An 18,982-nucleotide genomic window follows, 5' to 3' on the forward strand; every position below is an offset into this window, starting at 1 on the left:
ACCATTCTAATGGACATCAGAAGAAAGCTGGGTGGCAATCCTTATATCAGACAAATTAGATTTTAAACCAAAGACTATAATAAGAGATGAGGAAGGACACTATATCATACATAATTAAAGGTTCTGTCCAATAAGAAGATCTAACAATTTTAAACATCTGTTTTAAAATATCTATGCCCCTAACACGGGAGCAGCCAATTATATAAATGAATTAATAACAAAATCAAAGAAACACATCAACAGTTATACAATAATAGTAGGGGACTTTAACACCCCCCTCACTGAAATGGACATATCATCTAAGCAAAAGATCAACAAGGAAATAAAGGCTTTAAATGACACACTGAACCAGATGGACATCACAGATATATTCAGAACATACCATCCCAAAGCAAAAGAGTACACATTCTTCTCCAGTGCACTTGGAACATTCTCCAGAACAGATCACATCCTGGGTCACAAATCAGGTCTCAAATGGTACCAAAAGACTGGGATCATTCTCTGCATAATTTTGGACCACAATGCTTTGAAACTAGAACTCAATCACAAGAGGAAAGTTGGAAAGAACTCAGATTCATGGAGGCTAAAGAGTATCCTACTAAAGAATGAATGGGTCAACCACGAAATTAAAGAATTAAAAAAATTCATGAAAGCAAATGAAAATGAAAACACAACTGTTCAAAATCTTTGGGATACAGCAAAGGTGTATTTTCTAAGAAAATACAAGAAACAGGAAAGGTCCAAGCCTTTCTCAAGAAATAGGAAAGGTCTCAAGTCTACAACCTGACCCTACCTATACCTAAAGGAGCTGGGAAAGAACAGCAAAAAAAGCCTAAACCCAGCAGGAGAAGAGAAATTAAAGAGCAACAGAAATCAATGAAATAGAAACCAAAAGAACAGTAGAACAGATCAGCCAAACTAGGAGCTGGTTCTCTGAAAGAATTTAAGATTGAACCCCTAGCCAGACCTATCAAAAAGAGAAGAGAAAGAACCCCAATTAATAAAATCATGAATGAAAGAGGAGAGATCACAACCAACACCAAAGGAATTATACAATCATAAAAACATATTATGAGCAACTATATGCCAATGGTCCTGGGAGGCAGGAAAAGAGAAGAAGAGTCAGATTCACAGTGATTTGATATAAGAAGGCCCTACTTGCCATTGCTGGGTTTGAAGAAGAAGGAAGGGACCACAAGTCAAGAAGTGCAGGCAGCCTATAGAAGCTGGAAATGGCAAACAAATGTGATTTCCCAGTGTCCGGAAGAAACACAACCCTGGGCACCTGGGTGGGTCAGTCATTAACCATCTGCCTTTGCCTCAGGTCATGATCCCAGGGTCCTGGGACTGAGCCTCGCAGCAGGCTTCCTGCTCAGCCGGATGCCTGCTTTTCCCTCTCTCACTTCCCCTACTTTCATGCCCTCTCTGTCTCTCTCTCTGTCAAATAAATAATAAAATAAAAAAAAAAAAAAAAAAAAAAAAGAAGAAGAATAAAGAAAAAAAGAAAAAAGAAACACAACCCTGCTAACACCTAACATCTTTACTGGAAACCCATTTTCAATTTCTGATCTCCAGAACTATAGGATAATGAATTTGTGTAAAAACACTAAGTTTGTGGTAATTTCTTATAGCGGCAATAACAAATTAATATAATAATAAAGCCATAAATATAAATAGTTTCATCATCATTTTTAAATGTGTAACATAGATTTCTCAATGTATAATTTAAATTTTTAAGCCTGGAATCTAAAGTGGGGTTTTCCCCCACAACAATTCTGTTTCTGAATTTTGATGTGACTCTTTTCTTACAGCAAAACTGAATTTAAAAATATTACATTTAAAAATATATCGAACACTATCTAGATATGACATTATCTAAATAGTTTTATTATATAAGGAAATGTTATCAGAAGCATTAAAATTTCTAAATAATTTTAAAAAAGATAAGAAAAGAAAACAGTACAGAAGTTAAGCAGCATAGCAGGCTTAGAGTCAGCCTTCTGGATTTAGATTATAGCTCTGCCTCTTGCTAGCTCTGTGTCCTTGGACATGTTACTTTACCCCCCCCTTCTCCCTGTGCCTTTATTTACAAAATGGAGATAAATAGCACTTATCTCACAGGGAGTTTGAGGCTTAAATGTGTTCAGTTGTATAAAGCATTTGGCACAGTAACTGGCACAGGTAGGTGATCAGAAAATAGCTGTTATTATTAACCTTTGATACTCTTCACTGTCTTTGGAAATCTTCTAGGAGTTTCTATTATAGTATTCTGAACATGGCAGTTCCTTGTAATGACTATCACTGTTGTGAGTATTAACTATTCTACTCGGCTACAGCCACAGCTCGTATAAGATATGACAAAATCCACAATCATAAACTGGCCGCTATGGAACATATTCAAATTGTAGACGCTTGATTTGGTTTAGTATTTGGCACAGTATTTCTTTACATTTCAAATTAGATGCCAACATTTAAAAAATTTAAAAAGTTTTATCTAAAACTCTAGATTTCCAGTTTCTCTTAAAATCTAAAGATTTAGCAATATTAGTCTTCACTCCTATATAGTAATGACTTACTAGTTTTTATAATTCTCTTGAGAAAGTAATTTCAGCTTTATTCTTTGCCCTCTTTCATTAGAATAGACTAAAGAACATGTAAATATTTTTCTCTCCTTTTTCTGAAAAAAAAGAAAAAAAGAAAAACTAATTTGATGGAAAATTAACTAAGCAAAGTCTAAAGATTCTCCCAAGTTGTTTCTCTTTATTCCTATTCTCAGTCTTCTTTGACTGAATCAGCAACAATGAAAATATGTATTATTTTTAAAAGATGAATAATATATACTACATCAATTCATTCTCCCATTCTCAAGCTAAATTTTTAAACAAACATGAAGCAAGAGCATCATATCTTTCAGTAATTTGGGAAAGACTTAATTACCACAAATTCTTTGACATTTAAAAAAGTACCCACCTTTGATCCTGTAATACCTACATATCTTTGTTTTTTAGATCAATTTCCATGTCTTAACAAGAATATTAGTATGTCCTTATTTGATGGACATATAATTATGCTTGGCTATCAAGTATCAGAATAACTTGACTTTTCCTGTCACTACTCTGAATTATGAGCCCTAGGGATGATATGGATGAGACAGTATGCTATTTTTCAGCCCATACCACTATATACAGTAACATGCCTTTTGGACATACTAAAAATATAATAGCATCAATTCTTCCTCTATATGCCAAGACATAATTTTTCTTTTTTTTTTTCAACCCATCCCCTATAATTTTTCTTAAAAAAGGTCCCTTAACAAGCTAGATAATTTATTATAACTATCCATGGTACTACTCTTCCAATTTATACCAGTTAATCTTCTCTTTCTAATGTAGCACATTTTACATATGAACTTAGAATTTTCTAATGTTCACAGATTTAATAATAATCACAATCTAGTTCTCACCAGATTGTTGTGAGAATCAAATGAGATAATGCATATAAAAAATTTCTGGGTTAGGGGCACCTGAGTGGCTAAGTGGGTTAAAGCCTCTGCCTTCAGCTCAGGTCATGATCTCAGTCCTAGGATGGAGCCCGCATCGGGTTCTCTGCTCAGCAGGGAGCCTGCTTCCCGCTCTCTCTGCCTGCCTCTCTGCCTACTTGTGATCTCTGTCAAATAAATAAATAAAATCTTAAAAAAAAAAAAAAGTATTAAAAAAATTTCTGGGTTAATTTTGATTTGTGAGTTTTATAATTACAGTTAAAGGACTTAAATTTTTAAAATTCTGCTATGCTATGCCACAACAAAAAAATAAAAAATAATAGAAGACACAATAAAACTTTTGTGAGTTTTAAAATGAGATATAATTTTTGATTAATTAATATTATTATTCATGTCAGGTTTTACAATTCCGCAAATTATAATGATGTTGAGTAATAGAGAGTGAGAGAGAGACAGAGCACAAGCAGAGGGAGTTGGAAGGCAGAGGGAATAAGGAGAAGCAGATTCCCTGCAGAGCAGGGGAAGCCCCATATGGGACTTGGTCCTAGGACTCTGGGATCATGACTTGAGCCAAAGGCAGTGACTTAACCCACTGAGTCACCCAGGCACCCACAATAAATTATTTTATAACACTATTTGCTTATGAACTAAAGCAACAGTAAATTTAAAGTATTTCAACTCAAAAAATAGTAAATTTAAAGTATTTCAACATGTTTATTTTTAATATAATTTACTTTTTATTTTACAGATTAAGCACATACAACATAAAAAGTTATTTGAAAATGTGTGTTTATGTAACAGAGCCTACAAATTTTACTGGACTATGAATTATAGCATAGTATGTGCAACATGAAATCTTAATATGACATTCAATTAGCCAAAAACACTAATTTGACAATCAGGAATCAGCTCTCATCTCTAGGAATGAAAGCATCACCTTAAAGCCAGGCATGGCCAACTGATGTCTGCCAAGAATTGGTGTTGGATTTTACTGAAGAGGGGAAAAGAAGGAAAAGGAGAAAAGTCAAAAAGAAAGAAGCAGCTGCAACAGTTCCAGCAGCAAGAGACCATATTTAGCTTGTTAAAATATTTTATTATCTGGACCTTCCCAGAAAAAAGTCTGCAACCCTTGCCTTATAATATGATTAAGGCAACCCATAATCAAACAGGAATCACTTACCTGTCCAAGTATTTGTGAAAAGGAAGTCTTAACTGTCACCTAGTTTAAAAAAATTAAAAAAAAAAAAAGGTTATTTCTCCTAAAGCCTTCTAGTTCACATTTTATTAAACTAAGCACTTCTGTGCATCTCTACACATAATCATTAATTTTTTTTAATTTTTAATTTTTTATAAAAATGTATTTTTATCCCCAGGGGTACAGGTCTGTGAATCGCCAGGTTGACACACTTCACAGAACTCACCAAAGCACATACCCTCCCCAATGTCCATAACCCCACTCCCCTTCTCCAAACTCCCCTCCCCCCAGCAACCCTCAGTTTGTTTTGTGAGATTAAGAGTCACTTATGGTTTGTCTCCCTCCCAATCCCATCTTGTTTCATTGATTCTTCTCCAACCCACTTAAGCCCCCATGTTGCATCACCACTTCCTCATATCAGGGAGATCATAGGATAGTTGTCTTTCTCCGTTTGACTTATTTCGCTAAGCATGATATGCTCTAGTTCCATTCATGTTGTCGCAAATGGCAAGATTTCATTTCTTTTGATGGCTGCATAGTATTCCATTGTGTATATATACCATATCTTCTTTATCCATTCATCTGTTGATGGACATCTAGGTTGTTTCCATAGTTTGGCTATTGTGGACATTGCTGCTATAAACATTCGGGTGCACGTGCCCCTTTGGATCACTACGTTTGTATCTTTAGGGTAAATACCCAGTAGTGCAATTGCTGGGTCATAGGGCAGTTCTACTTTCAACATTTTGAGGAATCTACATGCTGTTTTCCAGAGTGGTTGCACCAGTTTGCATTCCCACCAACAGTGTAGGAGCGTTCCCCTTTCTGCACATCCTCGCCAGCATCTGTCATTTCCTGACTTGTTGATTTTAGCCATTCTGACTGGTGTGAGGTGATATCTCATTGTGGTTTTGATTTGTATTTCCCTGATGCCGAGTGATATGGAGCACTTTTTCATATGTCTGTTGGCCATCTGGATGTCTTCTTTGCAGAAATGTCTGTTCATGTCTTCTGCCCATTTCTTGATTGGATTATTTGTTCTTTGGGTGTTGAGTTTGCTAAGTTCTTTATAGATTTTGGACACTAGTCCTTTATCGGATATGTCGTTTGCAAATATCTTCTCCCATTCTGTCAGTTGTCTTTTGATTTTGTTAACTGTTTCCTTTGCTGTGCAAAAGCTTTTGATCTTGATGAAATCCCAATAGTTTATTTTTGCCCTTGCTTCCCTTGCCTTTGGCGATGTTCCTAGGAAGATGTTGCTGCGGCTGAGGTCGAAGAGGTTGCTGCCTGTGTTCTCCTCAAGGATTTTGATGGATTCCTTTCTCACATTGAGGTCCTTCATCCATTTGGAGTCCATTTTCGTGTGTGGTATAAGGAAATGGTCCAATTTCATTTTTCTGCATGTGGCTGTCCAATTTTCCCAACACCATTTATTGAAGAGGCTGTCTTTTTTCCATTGGACATTCTTCCCTGCTTTGTCGAAGATAGTTGACCATAGAGTTGAGGGTCTATTTCTGGGCTCTCTATTTTGTTCCATTGATCTATGTGTCTGTTTTTGTGCCAGTACCATGCTGTCTTGATGATGACAGCTTTGTAATAGAGCTTGAAGTCCGGAATTGTGATGCCACCAACGTTGGCTTTCTTTTTCAATATCCCTTTGGCTATTCGAGGTCTTTTCTGGCTCCATATAAATTTTAGAATTATTTGTTCCATTTCTTTGAAAAAGATGGATGGTACTTCGATAGGAACTGCATTAAATATGTAGATTGCTTTAGGTAGCATAGACATTTTCACAATATTTATTCTTCCAATCCAGGAGCATGGAACATTTTTCCATTTCTTTGTGTCTTCCTCATTTCTTTCATGAGTACTTTATAGTTTTCTGAGTATAGATTCTTAGCCTCTTTGGTTAGGTTTATTCCTAGGTATCTTATGGTTTGGGGTGCAATTGTAAATAGGATTGACTCCTTAATTTCTCTTTCTTCTGTCTTGTTGTTGGTGTAGAGAAATGCAACTGATTTCTGTGCATTGATTTTATATCCTGACACTTCAGTGAATTCCTGTACAAGTTCTAGCAGTTTTGGAGTGGAGTCTTTTGGGTTTTCCACATATAGTATCATATCATCTGCGAAGAGTGATAATTTGACTTCTTCTTTGCCGATTTGGATGCCTTTAATTTCCTTTTGTTGTCTGATTGCTGAGGCTAGGACCTTTAGTACTATGTTGAATAGCAGTGGTGATAATGGACATCCCTGCCGTGTTCCTGACCTTAGCGGAAAAGCTTTCAGTTTTTCTCCATTGAGAATGATTTTTGCGGTGGGTTTTTCATAGATGGCTTTGATGATATTGAGGTATGTGCCCTCTATCCCTACACTTTGAAGAGTTTTGATCAGGAAGGGATGCTGTACTTTGTCAAATGCTTTTTCAGCATCTATTGAGAGTATCATATGGTTCTTGTTCTTTCTTTTATTGATGTGTTGTATCACATTGACTGATTTGCAGATGTTGAACCAACCTTGCAGCCCTGGAATAAAACCTACTTGGTCGTGGTGAATAATCCTTTTAATGTACTGTTGAATCCTATTGGCTAGTATTTTGGTGAGAATTTTCGCATCTGTGTTCATCAAGGATATTGGTCTATAGCTCTCTTTTTTGATGGGATCCTTGTCTGGTTTTGGGATCAAGGTGATGGTGGCCTCATAAAATGAGTTTGGAAGTTCTCCTTCCATTTCTATTTTTTGGAACAGTTTCAGGAGAATAGGAATTAGTTCTTTAAATGTTTGGTAGGATTCCCCCGGGAAGCCGTCTGGCCTGGTATTTTGTTTGTTTGGAGATTTTTAATGACTGTTTCAATCTCCTTACTGGTTATGGGTCTGTTCAGGCTTTCTATTTCTTCCTGGTTCAGTTGTGGTAGTTTATATGTTTCTAGGAATGCATCCATTTCTTCCAGATTGTCAAATTTGTTGGCGTAGAGTTGCTCATAGTATGTTCTTATAATAGTCTGTATTTCTTTGGTGTTAGTTGAGATCTCTCCTCTTTCATTCATGATTTTATTTATTTGGGTCCTTTTTCTTTTCTTTTTGATAAGTCTGGCCAGGGGTTTATCAATTTTATTAATTCCTTCAAAGAACCAGCTCCTAGTTTCGTTGATTTGCTCTATTGTTTTTTTGGTTTCTATTTCATTGATTTCTGCTCTGATCTTTATGATTTCTCTTCTCCTGCTGGGTTTAGGGTTTCTTTCTTGTTCTTTCTCCAGCTCCTTTAGGTGTAGGGTTAGGTTGTGTACCTGAGGCCTTTCTTGTTTCTTGAGAAAGGCTTGTCCTGCTATATATTTTCCTCTCAGGACTGCCTTTGTTGTGTCCCACAGATTTTCAACCGTTGTATTTTCATTATCATTTGTTTCCATGATTTTTTTCAATTCTTCTTTAATTTCCCGGTTGACCATTCATTCTTTAGAAGGATGCTGTTTAGTCTCCATGTATTTGGGTTCTTTCCAAACTTCCTGTTGTGGTTGAGTTCTAGCTTCAGAGCATTGTGGTCTGAAAATATGCAGGGAATGATCCCAATCTTTTGATACTGGTTGAGTCCTGATTTAGGACTGAGGATGTGATCTATTCTGGAGAATGTTCCATGTGCACTAGAGAAGAATGTGTATTCTGTTGCTTTGGGATGAAATGTTCTGAAACTGATGTCTATCTGGTCCAGTGTGTCGTTTAAGGCCTTTATTTCCTTGTTGATCTTTTGCTTGCATAATCTGTCCATTTCAGTGAGGGGAGTGTTAAAGTCCCCTACTATTATTGTATTATTGTTGATGTGTTTCTTTGATTTTGTTATTAATTGGTTTATATAGTTGGCTGCTCCCACGTTGGGGGCATAGATATTTAAAATTGTTAGATCTTCTTGTTGGACAGACCCTTTGAGTATGATATAATGTCCTTCCTCATCTCTTATTACAGTCTTTGGCTTAAAATCTAATTGATCTGATATAAGGATTGCCACTCCTGCTTTCTTCTGATGTCCATTAGCATGGTAAATTCTTTTCCACCCCCTCACTTTAAATCTGGAGGTGTCTTCGGGCTTAAAATGAGTTTCTTGGAGGCAACATATAGATGGGTTTTGTTTTTTTATCCATTCTGATACCCTGTGTCTTTCGATTGGGGCATTTAGCCCATTAACATTCAGGGTAACTATTGAGAGATATGAATTTAGTGCCATTGTATTGCCTGTAAGGTGACTGTTACTGTATATGGTCTCTGTTCCTTTCTGATCTACCACTTGTAGGCTCTCTCTTTGCTTAGAGGACCCCTTTCAATATTTCCTGTAGAGCTGGTTTGGTGTTTGCACATTCTTTCAGTTTTTGTTTGTCCTGGAAGCTTTTAATCTCTCCTTCTATTTTCAGTGATAGCCTAGCTGGATATAGTATTCTTGGCTGCATGTTTTTCTCGTTTAGTGCTCTGAAAATATCATGCCAGCTCTTTCTGGTGTGCCAGGTCTCTGTGGATAAGTCAGCTGCCAATCTAATATTTTTACCATTGTATGTTACAGACTTCTTTTCCCGGGCTGCTTTCAGGATTTTCTCTTTGTCACTAAGACTTGTAAATTTTACTATTAGGTGACGGGGTGTGGGCCTATTCTTATTGATTTTGAGAGGCGTTCTCTGAACCTCCTGAATTTTGATGCTCATTACCTTTGCCATATTGGGGAAATTCTCCCCAATAATTCTCTCCAGTATACCTTCTGCTCCCCTCTCTCTTTCTTCTTCTTCTGGAATCCCAATTATTCTAATGTTGTTTTGTCTTAGGGTGTCACTTATCTCTTGAATTCTCCCCTCGTGGTCCAGTATCTGTTTGTCCCTCTTTTGCTCAGCTTCTTTATTCTCTGTAATTTGGTCTTCTATATCGCTAATTCTTTCTTCTGCCTCATTTATCCTAGCAGTGAGAGCCTCCATTTTTCATTGCACCTCATTAATAGCTTTTTTGATGTCAACTTGGTTAGATTTTAGTTCTTTTATTTCTCCAGAAAGGGCTTTTATATCTCCCGAGAGGGTTTCTCTAATATCTTCCATGCCTTTTTCGAGCCCGGCTAGAACCTTGAGAATCGTCATTCTGAACTCTAGATCTGATATATTACCAATGTCTGTATTGATTAGGTCCCTAGCCTTCGGTACTGCCTCTTGTTCTTTTTTTTGTGGTGAATTTTTCTGCCTTGTCATTTTGTCCAGATAAGAGTATATGAAGGAGCAAGTAAAATACTAAAAGGGTGGCAACAACCCCAGGAAAATATGCTTTAACCAAATCAGAAGAGATCCCAAATCGTGAGGGGGGAGAAAGGGGATAAAAAGAGGTTCAAAAAGAAAGAAAGAAAGAAAAAAAAGAATTAAAAAAAGGAAACGAATAAAGAAAGGTATAAAAAAGAAAATATATATATTATTAGATAAACTAGTTAAAAAACTTTAAAAAAGAAAGGGGTAAAAGTTCAAAAAAATTTTAGAAGAAGAGAAAAAAATGAAAAAGAAAAAAATTAAATTAACTGCAAGACTAAAAAATCACAGGGAGAAAGCCATGAGTTCCGTGCTTTGCTTTCTCCTTCTCTGGAATTCTGCTGCTCTCCTTGGTATTGAAACCGCACTCCTTGGTAGGTGAACTTGGTCTTGGCTGGATTTCTTGTTGATCTTCTTGGGGAGGGGACTGTTGTATTGATTCTCAAGTGTCTTTGCCCCAGGTGGAATTGCACCGCCCTTACCAGGGGCCGGGCTGAGTAATCCGCTCGGGTTTGCTTTCAGGAGCTTTTGTTCCCTGAGCGCTTTCTGTAGAGTTCCGGAGGACGGGAATACAAATGGCGGCCTCCTGGTCTCCGGCCTGGAGGAGATGAGAGCCCGGGGCCCCACTCCTCAGTGCGCCCTCAGAGAACAGCGCCCAGTAACTCCCATGTGCCTGACCTCCGGCCGCACTCCGAGCTCACCGAGCCTGCGACCGGTTCAAGGTAACCCCGAGCTGTGAGCTTACTGTCGGCTCTGTCTCTGTAGCCGGCTTCCCCGTTCCAAAACCCATAAGCTCTGTGACACTCAGACACCCCCGATCCTTCTGTGACCCTGCGGGACCTGAGGCCACGCTGACCCCACGTGGGCTTCACCCCGGTTTAGCCTCTGGAGCTATGTCCCTCAGCGGAACAGACTTTTGAAAGTCCCGATTTTGTGCTCCATTGCTCCGCCGCTTGCCGGGAGCCGGCCCCTCCCCCCGGGGTCTATCTTCCGGTCGTTTTGGATTCACTTCTCCGCCGGTCCTACCTTTCAGAAAGTGGTTGTTTCTCTGTTTCTAGAATTGCTGTTCTTCTCTTCGATCTGCCGATGGATTTGCAGGTGTTTGCAATCTTTAGATAAGCTATCTAGCTGATCTCCTGCTAGCTGAAGTAGTCTCAGCCTGCTACTTCTCCGCCATCTTGACTCCTCCCTCAATCATTAATTTTTTTAATAATGACTGACCTAAATTCATTTATGGTACTATAAGAATCCTCTGAACCACAAATTTTAATTTGTATTAAGTGTAGTTTTATTGTTCAGCATATTTTCCTGGATTCTAATTCTCTGACAACTGGATGAATGCTATGGTACTTGTAGTAACCCTTTACTAACTAGGATATTTGATTAACCAGAATATCTTAGTACCACGTGATTCAAGCTAAAGGACTTGACTGAACGACTGAATTAGGAAGCTATACATATGTTTGCTGAACAATTAAACACAAATTAACCTATTACATAACCAGTATTTTAAGTCTCAAACCTACAACTGTATAGCACTAAGTATAGTTAAGCTAAGGCAATTCTGAGTAAATTTCACAAAAACAAGTTTTATAGGATATAAGACCAGAAACAGAGCACATTTGGTAAAATTTAAGCCAAAACAATATTTTAAAAAGAAATTCATCAATTATTATCTCTATTATAAATACACTTTTTTTAATATTAAGAAGTCTGCATAAAAAGGAAATATGTATTTCATACAGAAATTATAAAATGACTTCAAAATACTTACTTTTTAAAAACAAAGTACTTATAAAAACATGGGTTTTTTTAGTGTGCAGTATTTGTAGCCAAATTATTAATGGAATTTTTGCTATCACTATTAGAAATATGAAGGCACACGTTAAAAACCATTATAGCCCTATAAAATCCTTCAGTGTTAAAAAGAGAAAGATATTAAAGCATTAATAAATACTATGAAATCCAAAGTAAGTCGTAATTGAGGTCCAATGAAACTTGTTGCCAACATACAGTCTGACCTACCAATTCTAGTCCACCCCAAGTAAATTCTAATGAAGAACCCAAATATTTAAGGTTGTTTTAAAGGAACTGAATAGAATGAAGATATTTCACATAAACCAGAAATCACCATTAAAATGTATAATCTCTTAAATCTGGAATCCTTAGAACCTGGGATGTTCTGATACAGAGGGACTCCTATAGTTTATGAATCCACAAAAGTATATGTCAGTCAAGTTTATCTCCCTTCTCTTGGAGCAGAGGTGTACTGTGGTAGTAAAACAAACACAGCAGGCATACTACACCGCACATATAAATGACAAACTGATTTAAAAAGCTAGTGAAAAGAAGAGTCTTACGCTTATCCAGTAAAGGTGGAAACCAACATATATCATTTTAATTACTGCAGTAAAGCCATGTGAGCTGATTTCATGACGTTCTTCAATTTATAGAGAATTTTGAACTTTGGGCCTCCAAACTTAGAAGGTTAATCTATAGTCTCAATTTTATTTTCTATTACTTATTAAGAAATATACTTTCAATGGTCCAGCCTGAGGAAATACTGAGGTGGTGCTGACAGGCAAAATGGAGAATATTTAAGGCATCATAAAAGTCCATTTCATGTATTTATTGGCTTCCACATTGCCATATATCTATGGTTAATATAAAAATGTACTTCCTGTGTATTCTATAACTAAATCTTAAAAGTTAAGCAAACATGCAACTTACTTCATACTGACAATCTGAAGATGTATACATTTTTAATAATGCTACATGGCTGTCGTTTTCTGGTTGAGCAATGTGGAGTTTCAGAGAAATTTCTGTAGAAGATGGTACCCTGAAAAGATAACTTAAATATTAATTCTCAAATACAAAATGCTGTTAAATATCCATTGCTAAATCAATCCTCGCACAGCACAATGAAATAATGGAGAGGAAGACAAATGTCAGAGACGTTATTATAGATGGACATTTTTTCAATTTTATCACAGTTGTTTGAATGCTCCGTCATCTAGAACAGGCATTGGAGGACAGTCTAGGAAGGGGTCAATGCTCCAGGCAAGTAAAGTTTAAATTATATATCATTTAGATAAGAATACTACATTGTCTTATTATATTATCTTATGAACATAATGCTACCTAAAGGATAGGTACATTTTATTAAGAGGCACTTAAATAGTTTCATTAAAATTTCACTATGATTTAAATAAACTAAGAAGAATATGTACTATTCAAAATGGCCAAAGTTTAAGATAAATTCTTTCATATACTCACTGCGCAATAGTAAGTGAATCTTCGTAAGACCAAGGAATATGAAGTTTATAGATACTAGTTATTTCTTCTGTGGAAATATAAGGGAAATATGTGTTATAAACCTACTACAATACCTACCTACCAGTTCCCCAATCATAAAAAATAACCAGTAAGACTTAGATGATATAAAGAATTACCAAGAATTATTGAATAATATTTAATTAGACTTACAAAAGATATTAGAGTATATGGAAACTGGTAGAGAAAACTAGAGGAGAGTAGGTAAAAACAAAAAAACAAAAAAAAAACAAAAAAAACCAACTAGGTAAACTAGGAAACTAGAGCAAACTAAGAAACTGGTAAAACAGCTAAACTGAATTACTATTAATAATGAGATAGAAAAATATATATAGCATTTTAAAAAAGTAGGTATTTAAACTGATACAGTTGAAGATACTTAGTATTAAGAAAGGGTCTATGTTAAATCTCTTGGAAATACAGCTTTTCTACTATCATAATCTAATCTTAATTCACAAAAATAAACAAATATTATATAAAATTCGAGTGAGGTCTATTGATTCTTCAAATGACCAATACCATTCTTCTCAGAAATACACTTACCTTTGACTCCTGAGCACTTGCTTACTACGTTGATTTTAAAAGCCTGGTATATCTAATAAGAGTTTGACCACAAAAACAAAAACAAGAAAAACAAAAGTTTATTTTGTTTGCTTAACTAAACAGTGAGATAAAATCAAATCCTTGTTATAATCAGGATAATTACCTGTCCAAAGTTTAGAAGTTCTATATTATAAAACAGGCCACTTGTATTTAATATCACTTTCCTTGAAGACAGTCCTGTTGAATTGAAAGTACTGTATTACTTAGAATACCAAACAGTTTTTAAAAGAGTACTGATTGCTTAACAGTGTTTAACTAATGCTAATACATTTTTAATATTAAAAAATAATTTATAGGTTTTCATTTCTGTTTATGAAGGAGTGAACTCCTAAAAATCCTACCCTCTTTCAATACACTCCAGACAACATTTACAATATATGTATTTTAAAAGTCAACTACATATTTTCAATTTCAAACAGGTATGCTTTCTTTGTAGATCTTTCATTTTATAAGTCTTTAATCTCATCTTTCTTTTTTCCTAAAGATTTTATTTATTCATTTGACAGAGAGAGCAATATCACAAGCAGGCAGAAGGCAGGCAGAGAGAGAGGGAAGCAGGCTTCCCACCAAGCAGAGAGCCCGATGGGACTCAATCCCAGGACCCTGAGACCATTACCTGAGCCGAAGGCAGAGGCTCAACCCACTGAGTCACCCCTTTAATCTTATTTTTAATTAGATAAGTGATTCAGACTTACCATTTCTGTATTGTTCTGAGTATCTTTCTTACCCCCCGCCAAAAGGTGGGTGAGGGATAAAAATCTAAAACAGTTTCTTCTCTGAAGTAACAGATTTTTTTCATAAATGGAGTATTAAAAAATATATATTTTAAGGATAGGCCATGTCAAAAGAGCAAGGAGCCAATCTAAAATGAGCTCCCAATATCCAAAGCTGGAACAACTTAAGCAAAAAAATGAGATGATAATATTAAATTATAATCCAATGAAAAAATATCCATGAGTCATACAGACATAAATAAAATTTGACTAAGCAAATAAATGGAAAAGGGACAACTTTCCTTTCATAAGAATTCCAACAAATACAGAATACCAGTAATAACTGCCTCAGACTAGAGGAACCAATGGATGCTAAAATTAGTGGGTTATTTTGAAGATAAAAGGGTACTGAAACATTCTCAAAGTAGCTCCCCCAAGACATTTATTAAATACAAACAGGAAACAAATAAATTTACAGTGGAGAAACCTGGAAGATACTACCTTAACCAAGGAATCAAGATTAACATTATTAGTAATTAGACGTAGTGATATCACATGTCCATCCATAGGATACAATGAGAAGTACACATAGCTCTGGTGATATGCTTGCTAAAAATGCACAACTGTAATCTAATCATACGAAAGCATTAGACAAATCCAAGTATCTGATATTTTACAAAATACTTTACAAGTACTTTTCAAAATATGTCGAAATTATAAAAGACAAGGAAAAACTGAGGAACTCTCAAAGATTAGAGGAGATAAACAGGACATGACAACTGAATGCAGTGTGGGAATGTGGAGAACACTGGTGGAAAAACCGATGAAAACCAAACAAAGCCTGTAATTTAGTTAACAATGTTGTACGAATAATAATTTCTTAGTTTTGACAACTGCATTTTTTACATTAAGGTAAATGAAGGATACAGAACCCCGTGCTCTTTCTGTAACTGTTCTGAGTGCTCAAAATTATTTCAAAATAAAATTTAAAGGCATATTTAGTTACATGTATTTTACCACAATAAAAAAAAAAAATGGGGGGCACCTGGGTGGCTCAGTGGGTTAAGCCTCTGCCTTCAGCTCAGGTCATGATCTCAGGGTCCTGGGATCGAGCCCTGCATCAGGCTCTGCTCAGCATGAACCCTGCTTCTCCCCCCTCCTCTCTGCCTACTTGTGATCTCTGTCTGTCAAATAAATAAATAAAACCTTAAAAAAAAAATGGGGAAAATATTTGGAGAAATCTTGAAACTTCCAAGGGCAGACAGCAATTTATACCTTATAATAAACATTTTATTAAAAGGGCCAACATGCAGTATAAATTCATGGAAGACCACCAAACACACACACACACACACGATTATTTGCAAATGTGTATGACCAGGGAGAAAGTTAAATTTCACTTCTCAGAAGGTGACCTCTAGCCCGCTATTAAAATAACAATCAAACCACTGGAACACATGATATGGCTATTCTAAGAACTAAACTTGAAATACACAATATATAAAGTTATAGGCTCTTCATTATTGCAACTGACTGGCAAAATAAATAAGAACTCTGTTAAAAATAAAATTAATTCCTGGGATGCCTGGGTGGCTCAGTCGGTTGACCATCCAACTGTTACCTCAGCTCAGGTCTTGATTTTGGGGTCCTGAGTTCAAGCCCTGTTCTGGGCTCCATGCTGGGTGTGGAGTCTACTTAAAAAAAAAAAAAAAAAAGAAATTCTTAAGGCTTCTAAAATCAAAGTACTTACCAAAGGAAAAAAGATGAGTTACAGGAAGCTGAATGGATCGTGTCTCTTTTTTAAAGAATTCACAATCTACAACAAACTAAAATATAAAACATTGTTTTTTTAGAAAAAAATAGAATTAAATGTATAGTAAAATACCTTCACTCGATGTTTGAGTGGATAAAAGTCTATAAATAAACCAGCTTTGGAGAAGTTATTACCTATCACATTCTCACTCTGGCTATACTTAGATGGCAATAATTACTCAAGGAGAGATGTTAAGCTAAGAAAATCTGATGAACAAGCTTAACTTAATAAATTATTACAGGATCATTTGTACAACAGCTGCTATACAGTCCAGTTTCCTTCCAGTTAATTTCAGGTGTTTATAGAAGAAGGACTTTAAAGGATGGGTCAAAGCATTAAGAATCAAGGTTAACTCAAGATTAATTAGAGATTGAGATAAAAATCAACATTTTCATAGTAAAAAAGAAATATGATTTTGAATTTTAATTTTAAAAAATCCCATATTAATTATGTATCTCCAACACTCTAATTAGACAACAAAAGACTTGGAGATGGACATACTGCCTTTTATCTACAGATGGCTAAAGTTATTTGTATAAGATTATTTTAAGCTAAACAGGAATTAGAATAAATGGAAAAAAAGGTTTACTATGTACGAAGCATGAAAAAAATGTTATCTTTAAAAAATGTGACATGTGCATGATTACGATGTTTTGTAATGACATTTCTTATGTAATAACATTTCTACAATGGTATAAGGAACTTTGCCCTAAGCTGACTGCAGTAAGAATGGTTTCATTAGAATAATCTCCGTAAGGAAACCAAATTGCTTTGATCTATAGGAGCTGGAGAACAAATTAATCTGATGCCAAATTGTAGCTAGAAAGTAGACTGCTGTCTAGAGGAAGAAGAAAGCCAATGAGGTTTATCCTAGTTTTTTCCAATAAGTATACATTGGATTGTGCTTAAAGCAATTGTTATTTTGTTTGCCTCTTGGGTGGATTTTTTTGTTTCTGAAAGTCAAAAAAAGATGTGGGAAAATGCTATCTGACTACAGTACACATCTTGGGAATAAAAGGAAAAACTTGTTAAGGGGATTTGCTTTTATCTACCCTTCTATACTTAAAAGGCCAACAATTATCATCAGACATTTTCCTTATAGAAAACAGCTGTTACAAAGTTAGAACAATCATCTACTGAACAAGACTATATTTTTACAAAGCACTTTTGGGTGAGAAATCGCCTGAGACAGAGAATCAATTTTAAATCGCTTTGTATAGGTATTTAAAATAATACAATTTTTATTATTGCTTCAAAAATTTGGCTACTCCCTTTTTGGAATAAACCCATACCCAAGAAAATAATTTGAGGATCTGTCTCTTTCTAATGAAATTATTTTGTTTTCTGTCATCAAAAAATGCAAGTAATTTCATATTTGCATTTTGAAAACTATATTATGAGTTGACTACAAAAAATTTTCAAGCTATCTATTTAAATATATGTATCCTGAGAAACCATTCTACATATCTTATAACAGATGTGCAGAAATTATAAAAGGCCTAAATTAACATCCTTGCGAGACTGGGTATGCAACAGTAGAGTCAGCAAGCATTACTTTTCAAAGAACATTAAGACATATTAAATATTCATTCGGCTGCTAAGGCTGGCTATTTGTGAAAGGCTCGTTAGTTTCTTGGAATAACGAGACAGGGCCTTTCCAAGTTTGGGAAAGATGTTTAAATTCATTCGAAACCAGCTTACCTGACAGAAAAACAGAAAAAACCCCTAAAGAGAGCTTTTAGAATTGAAGATGGTGAATTACCTTTCACTTGAGCTAAGCAAAACAAAACACAATGTATTCATTATAAGGTACTTGTGAGATTTAGTCTTTGCGTTAACTCCCAACTACATCCCCTTTTCCCTGTATCTTTAAAATTTTCCTAATGATTTTGCCCTCAAATCTCGACAATTTTCTCATTAAAGAACTATTTTTTTGAGCACTTACATGGTAGTGAGTTGCTAAAGGATGAGGATGCACAGTAGAATAAAATCTATCTGGTCTTAATCCCAAAGAATTTACAATATGGTTATGGTAATAGAGAGATAAACAAATAAATTATAATTCAGCATAATTCCTCCAAGAAGTTATAAACAAAGTGTCATGGAATTAAGAAGTTATCTGGTTGAGTCATGAAAAGGAGAACAGGAACACTTAGGATAACACTTGTTAGGTGAAATGTGGAAAGGGAAGTAGAAGGTTTTTACCTCTGTCTTCTTGCTTCCCTCTCCCACAACTTCTCTTAAAAATCACCAACCTTTAATTTCTACTCCCACTTCCCTAGTTCAAGCTCTCATAACCCCTTATTCAGCAGCTCGTCTGTTTCTAATCCATGCACACCATAAACAGATTCATCTTCCAAAATGGCTCTGATCCCACTTCGACTACAGTGAAAATCCTTCAGCTGCCTACTAACTCCTGAATTCTATGAAGTCCTAAATCTTCCAGTCAAGGTCCTTGAGGGTATGGCCATGAACTACTTTCCCAGACTTTTCTTCCACTATTATCCTTCCCATGGTGGCCATCTTTTCTAAATTTCTATTTACTTATTCACTGTTTCCATACATA

The 18,982-nt window shown here is 35.6% G+C and overlaps 1 protein-coding gene across 1 annotated transcript in view; it reads right to left on the reverse strand.

Moving 5' to 3' along the window:
* PGAP1 (post-GPI attachment to proteins inositol deacylase 1) overlaps positions 1–18,982 on the reverse strand; it is a 76,992-nt gene that overhangs the window by 14,036 nt on the left and 43,974 nt on the right. Inside the window, exons 15-20 of the mRNA XM_032354283.1 lie at positions 16,354–16,429; positions 13,994–14,067; positions 13,831–13,882; positions 13,231–13,297; positions 12,685–12,793; positions 4,680–4,718 (exon numbers count right to left, since the gene is read on the reverse strand). Coding sequence (XP_032210174.1) covers positions 4,680–4,718; positions 12,685–12,793; positions 13,231–13,297; positions 13,831–13,882; positions 13,994–14,067; positions 16,354–16,429 — 417 coding nt within the window. The remainder of the gene's footprint in view (positions 1–4,679; positions 4,719–12,684; positions 12,794–13,230; positions 13,298–13,830; positions 13,883–13,993; positions 14,068–16,353; positions 16,430–18,982) is intronic.

Source organism: Mustela erminea, chromosome 8 (genome assembly GCF_009829155.1).
Source record: "Mustela erminea isolate mMusErm1 chromosome 8, mMusErm1.Pri, whole genome shotgun sequence".
Classification (NCBI taxonomy): domain Eukaryota; kingdom Metazoa; phylum Chordata; class Mammalia; order Carnivora; family Mustelidae; genus Mustela; species Mustela erminea.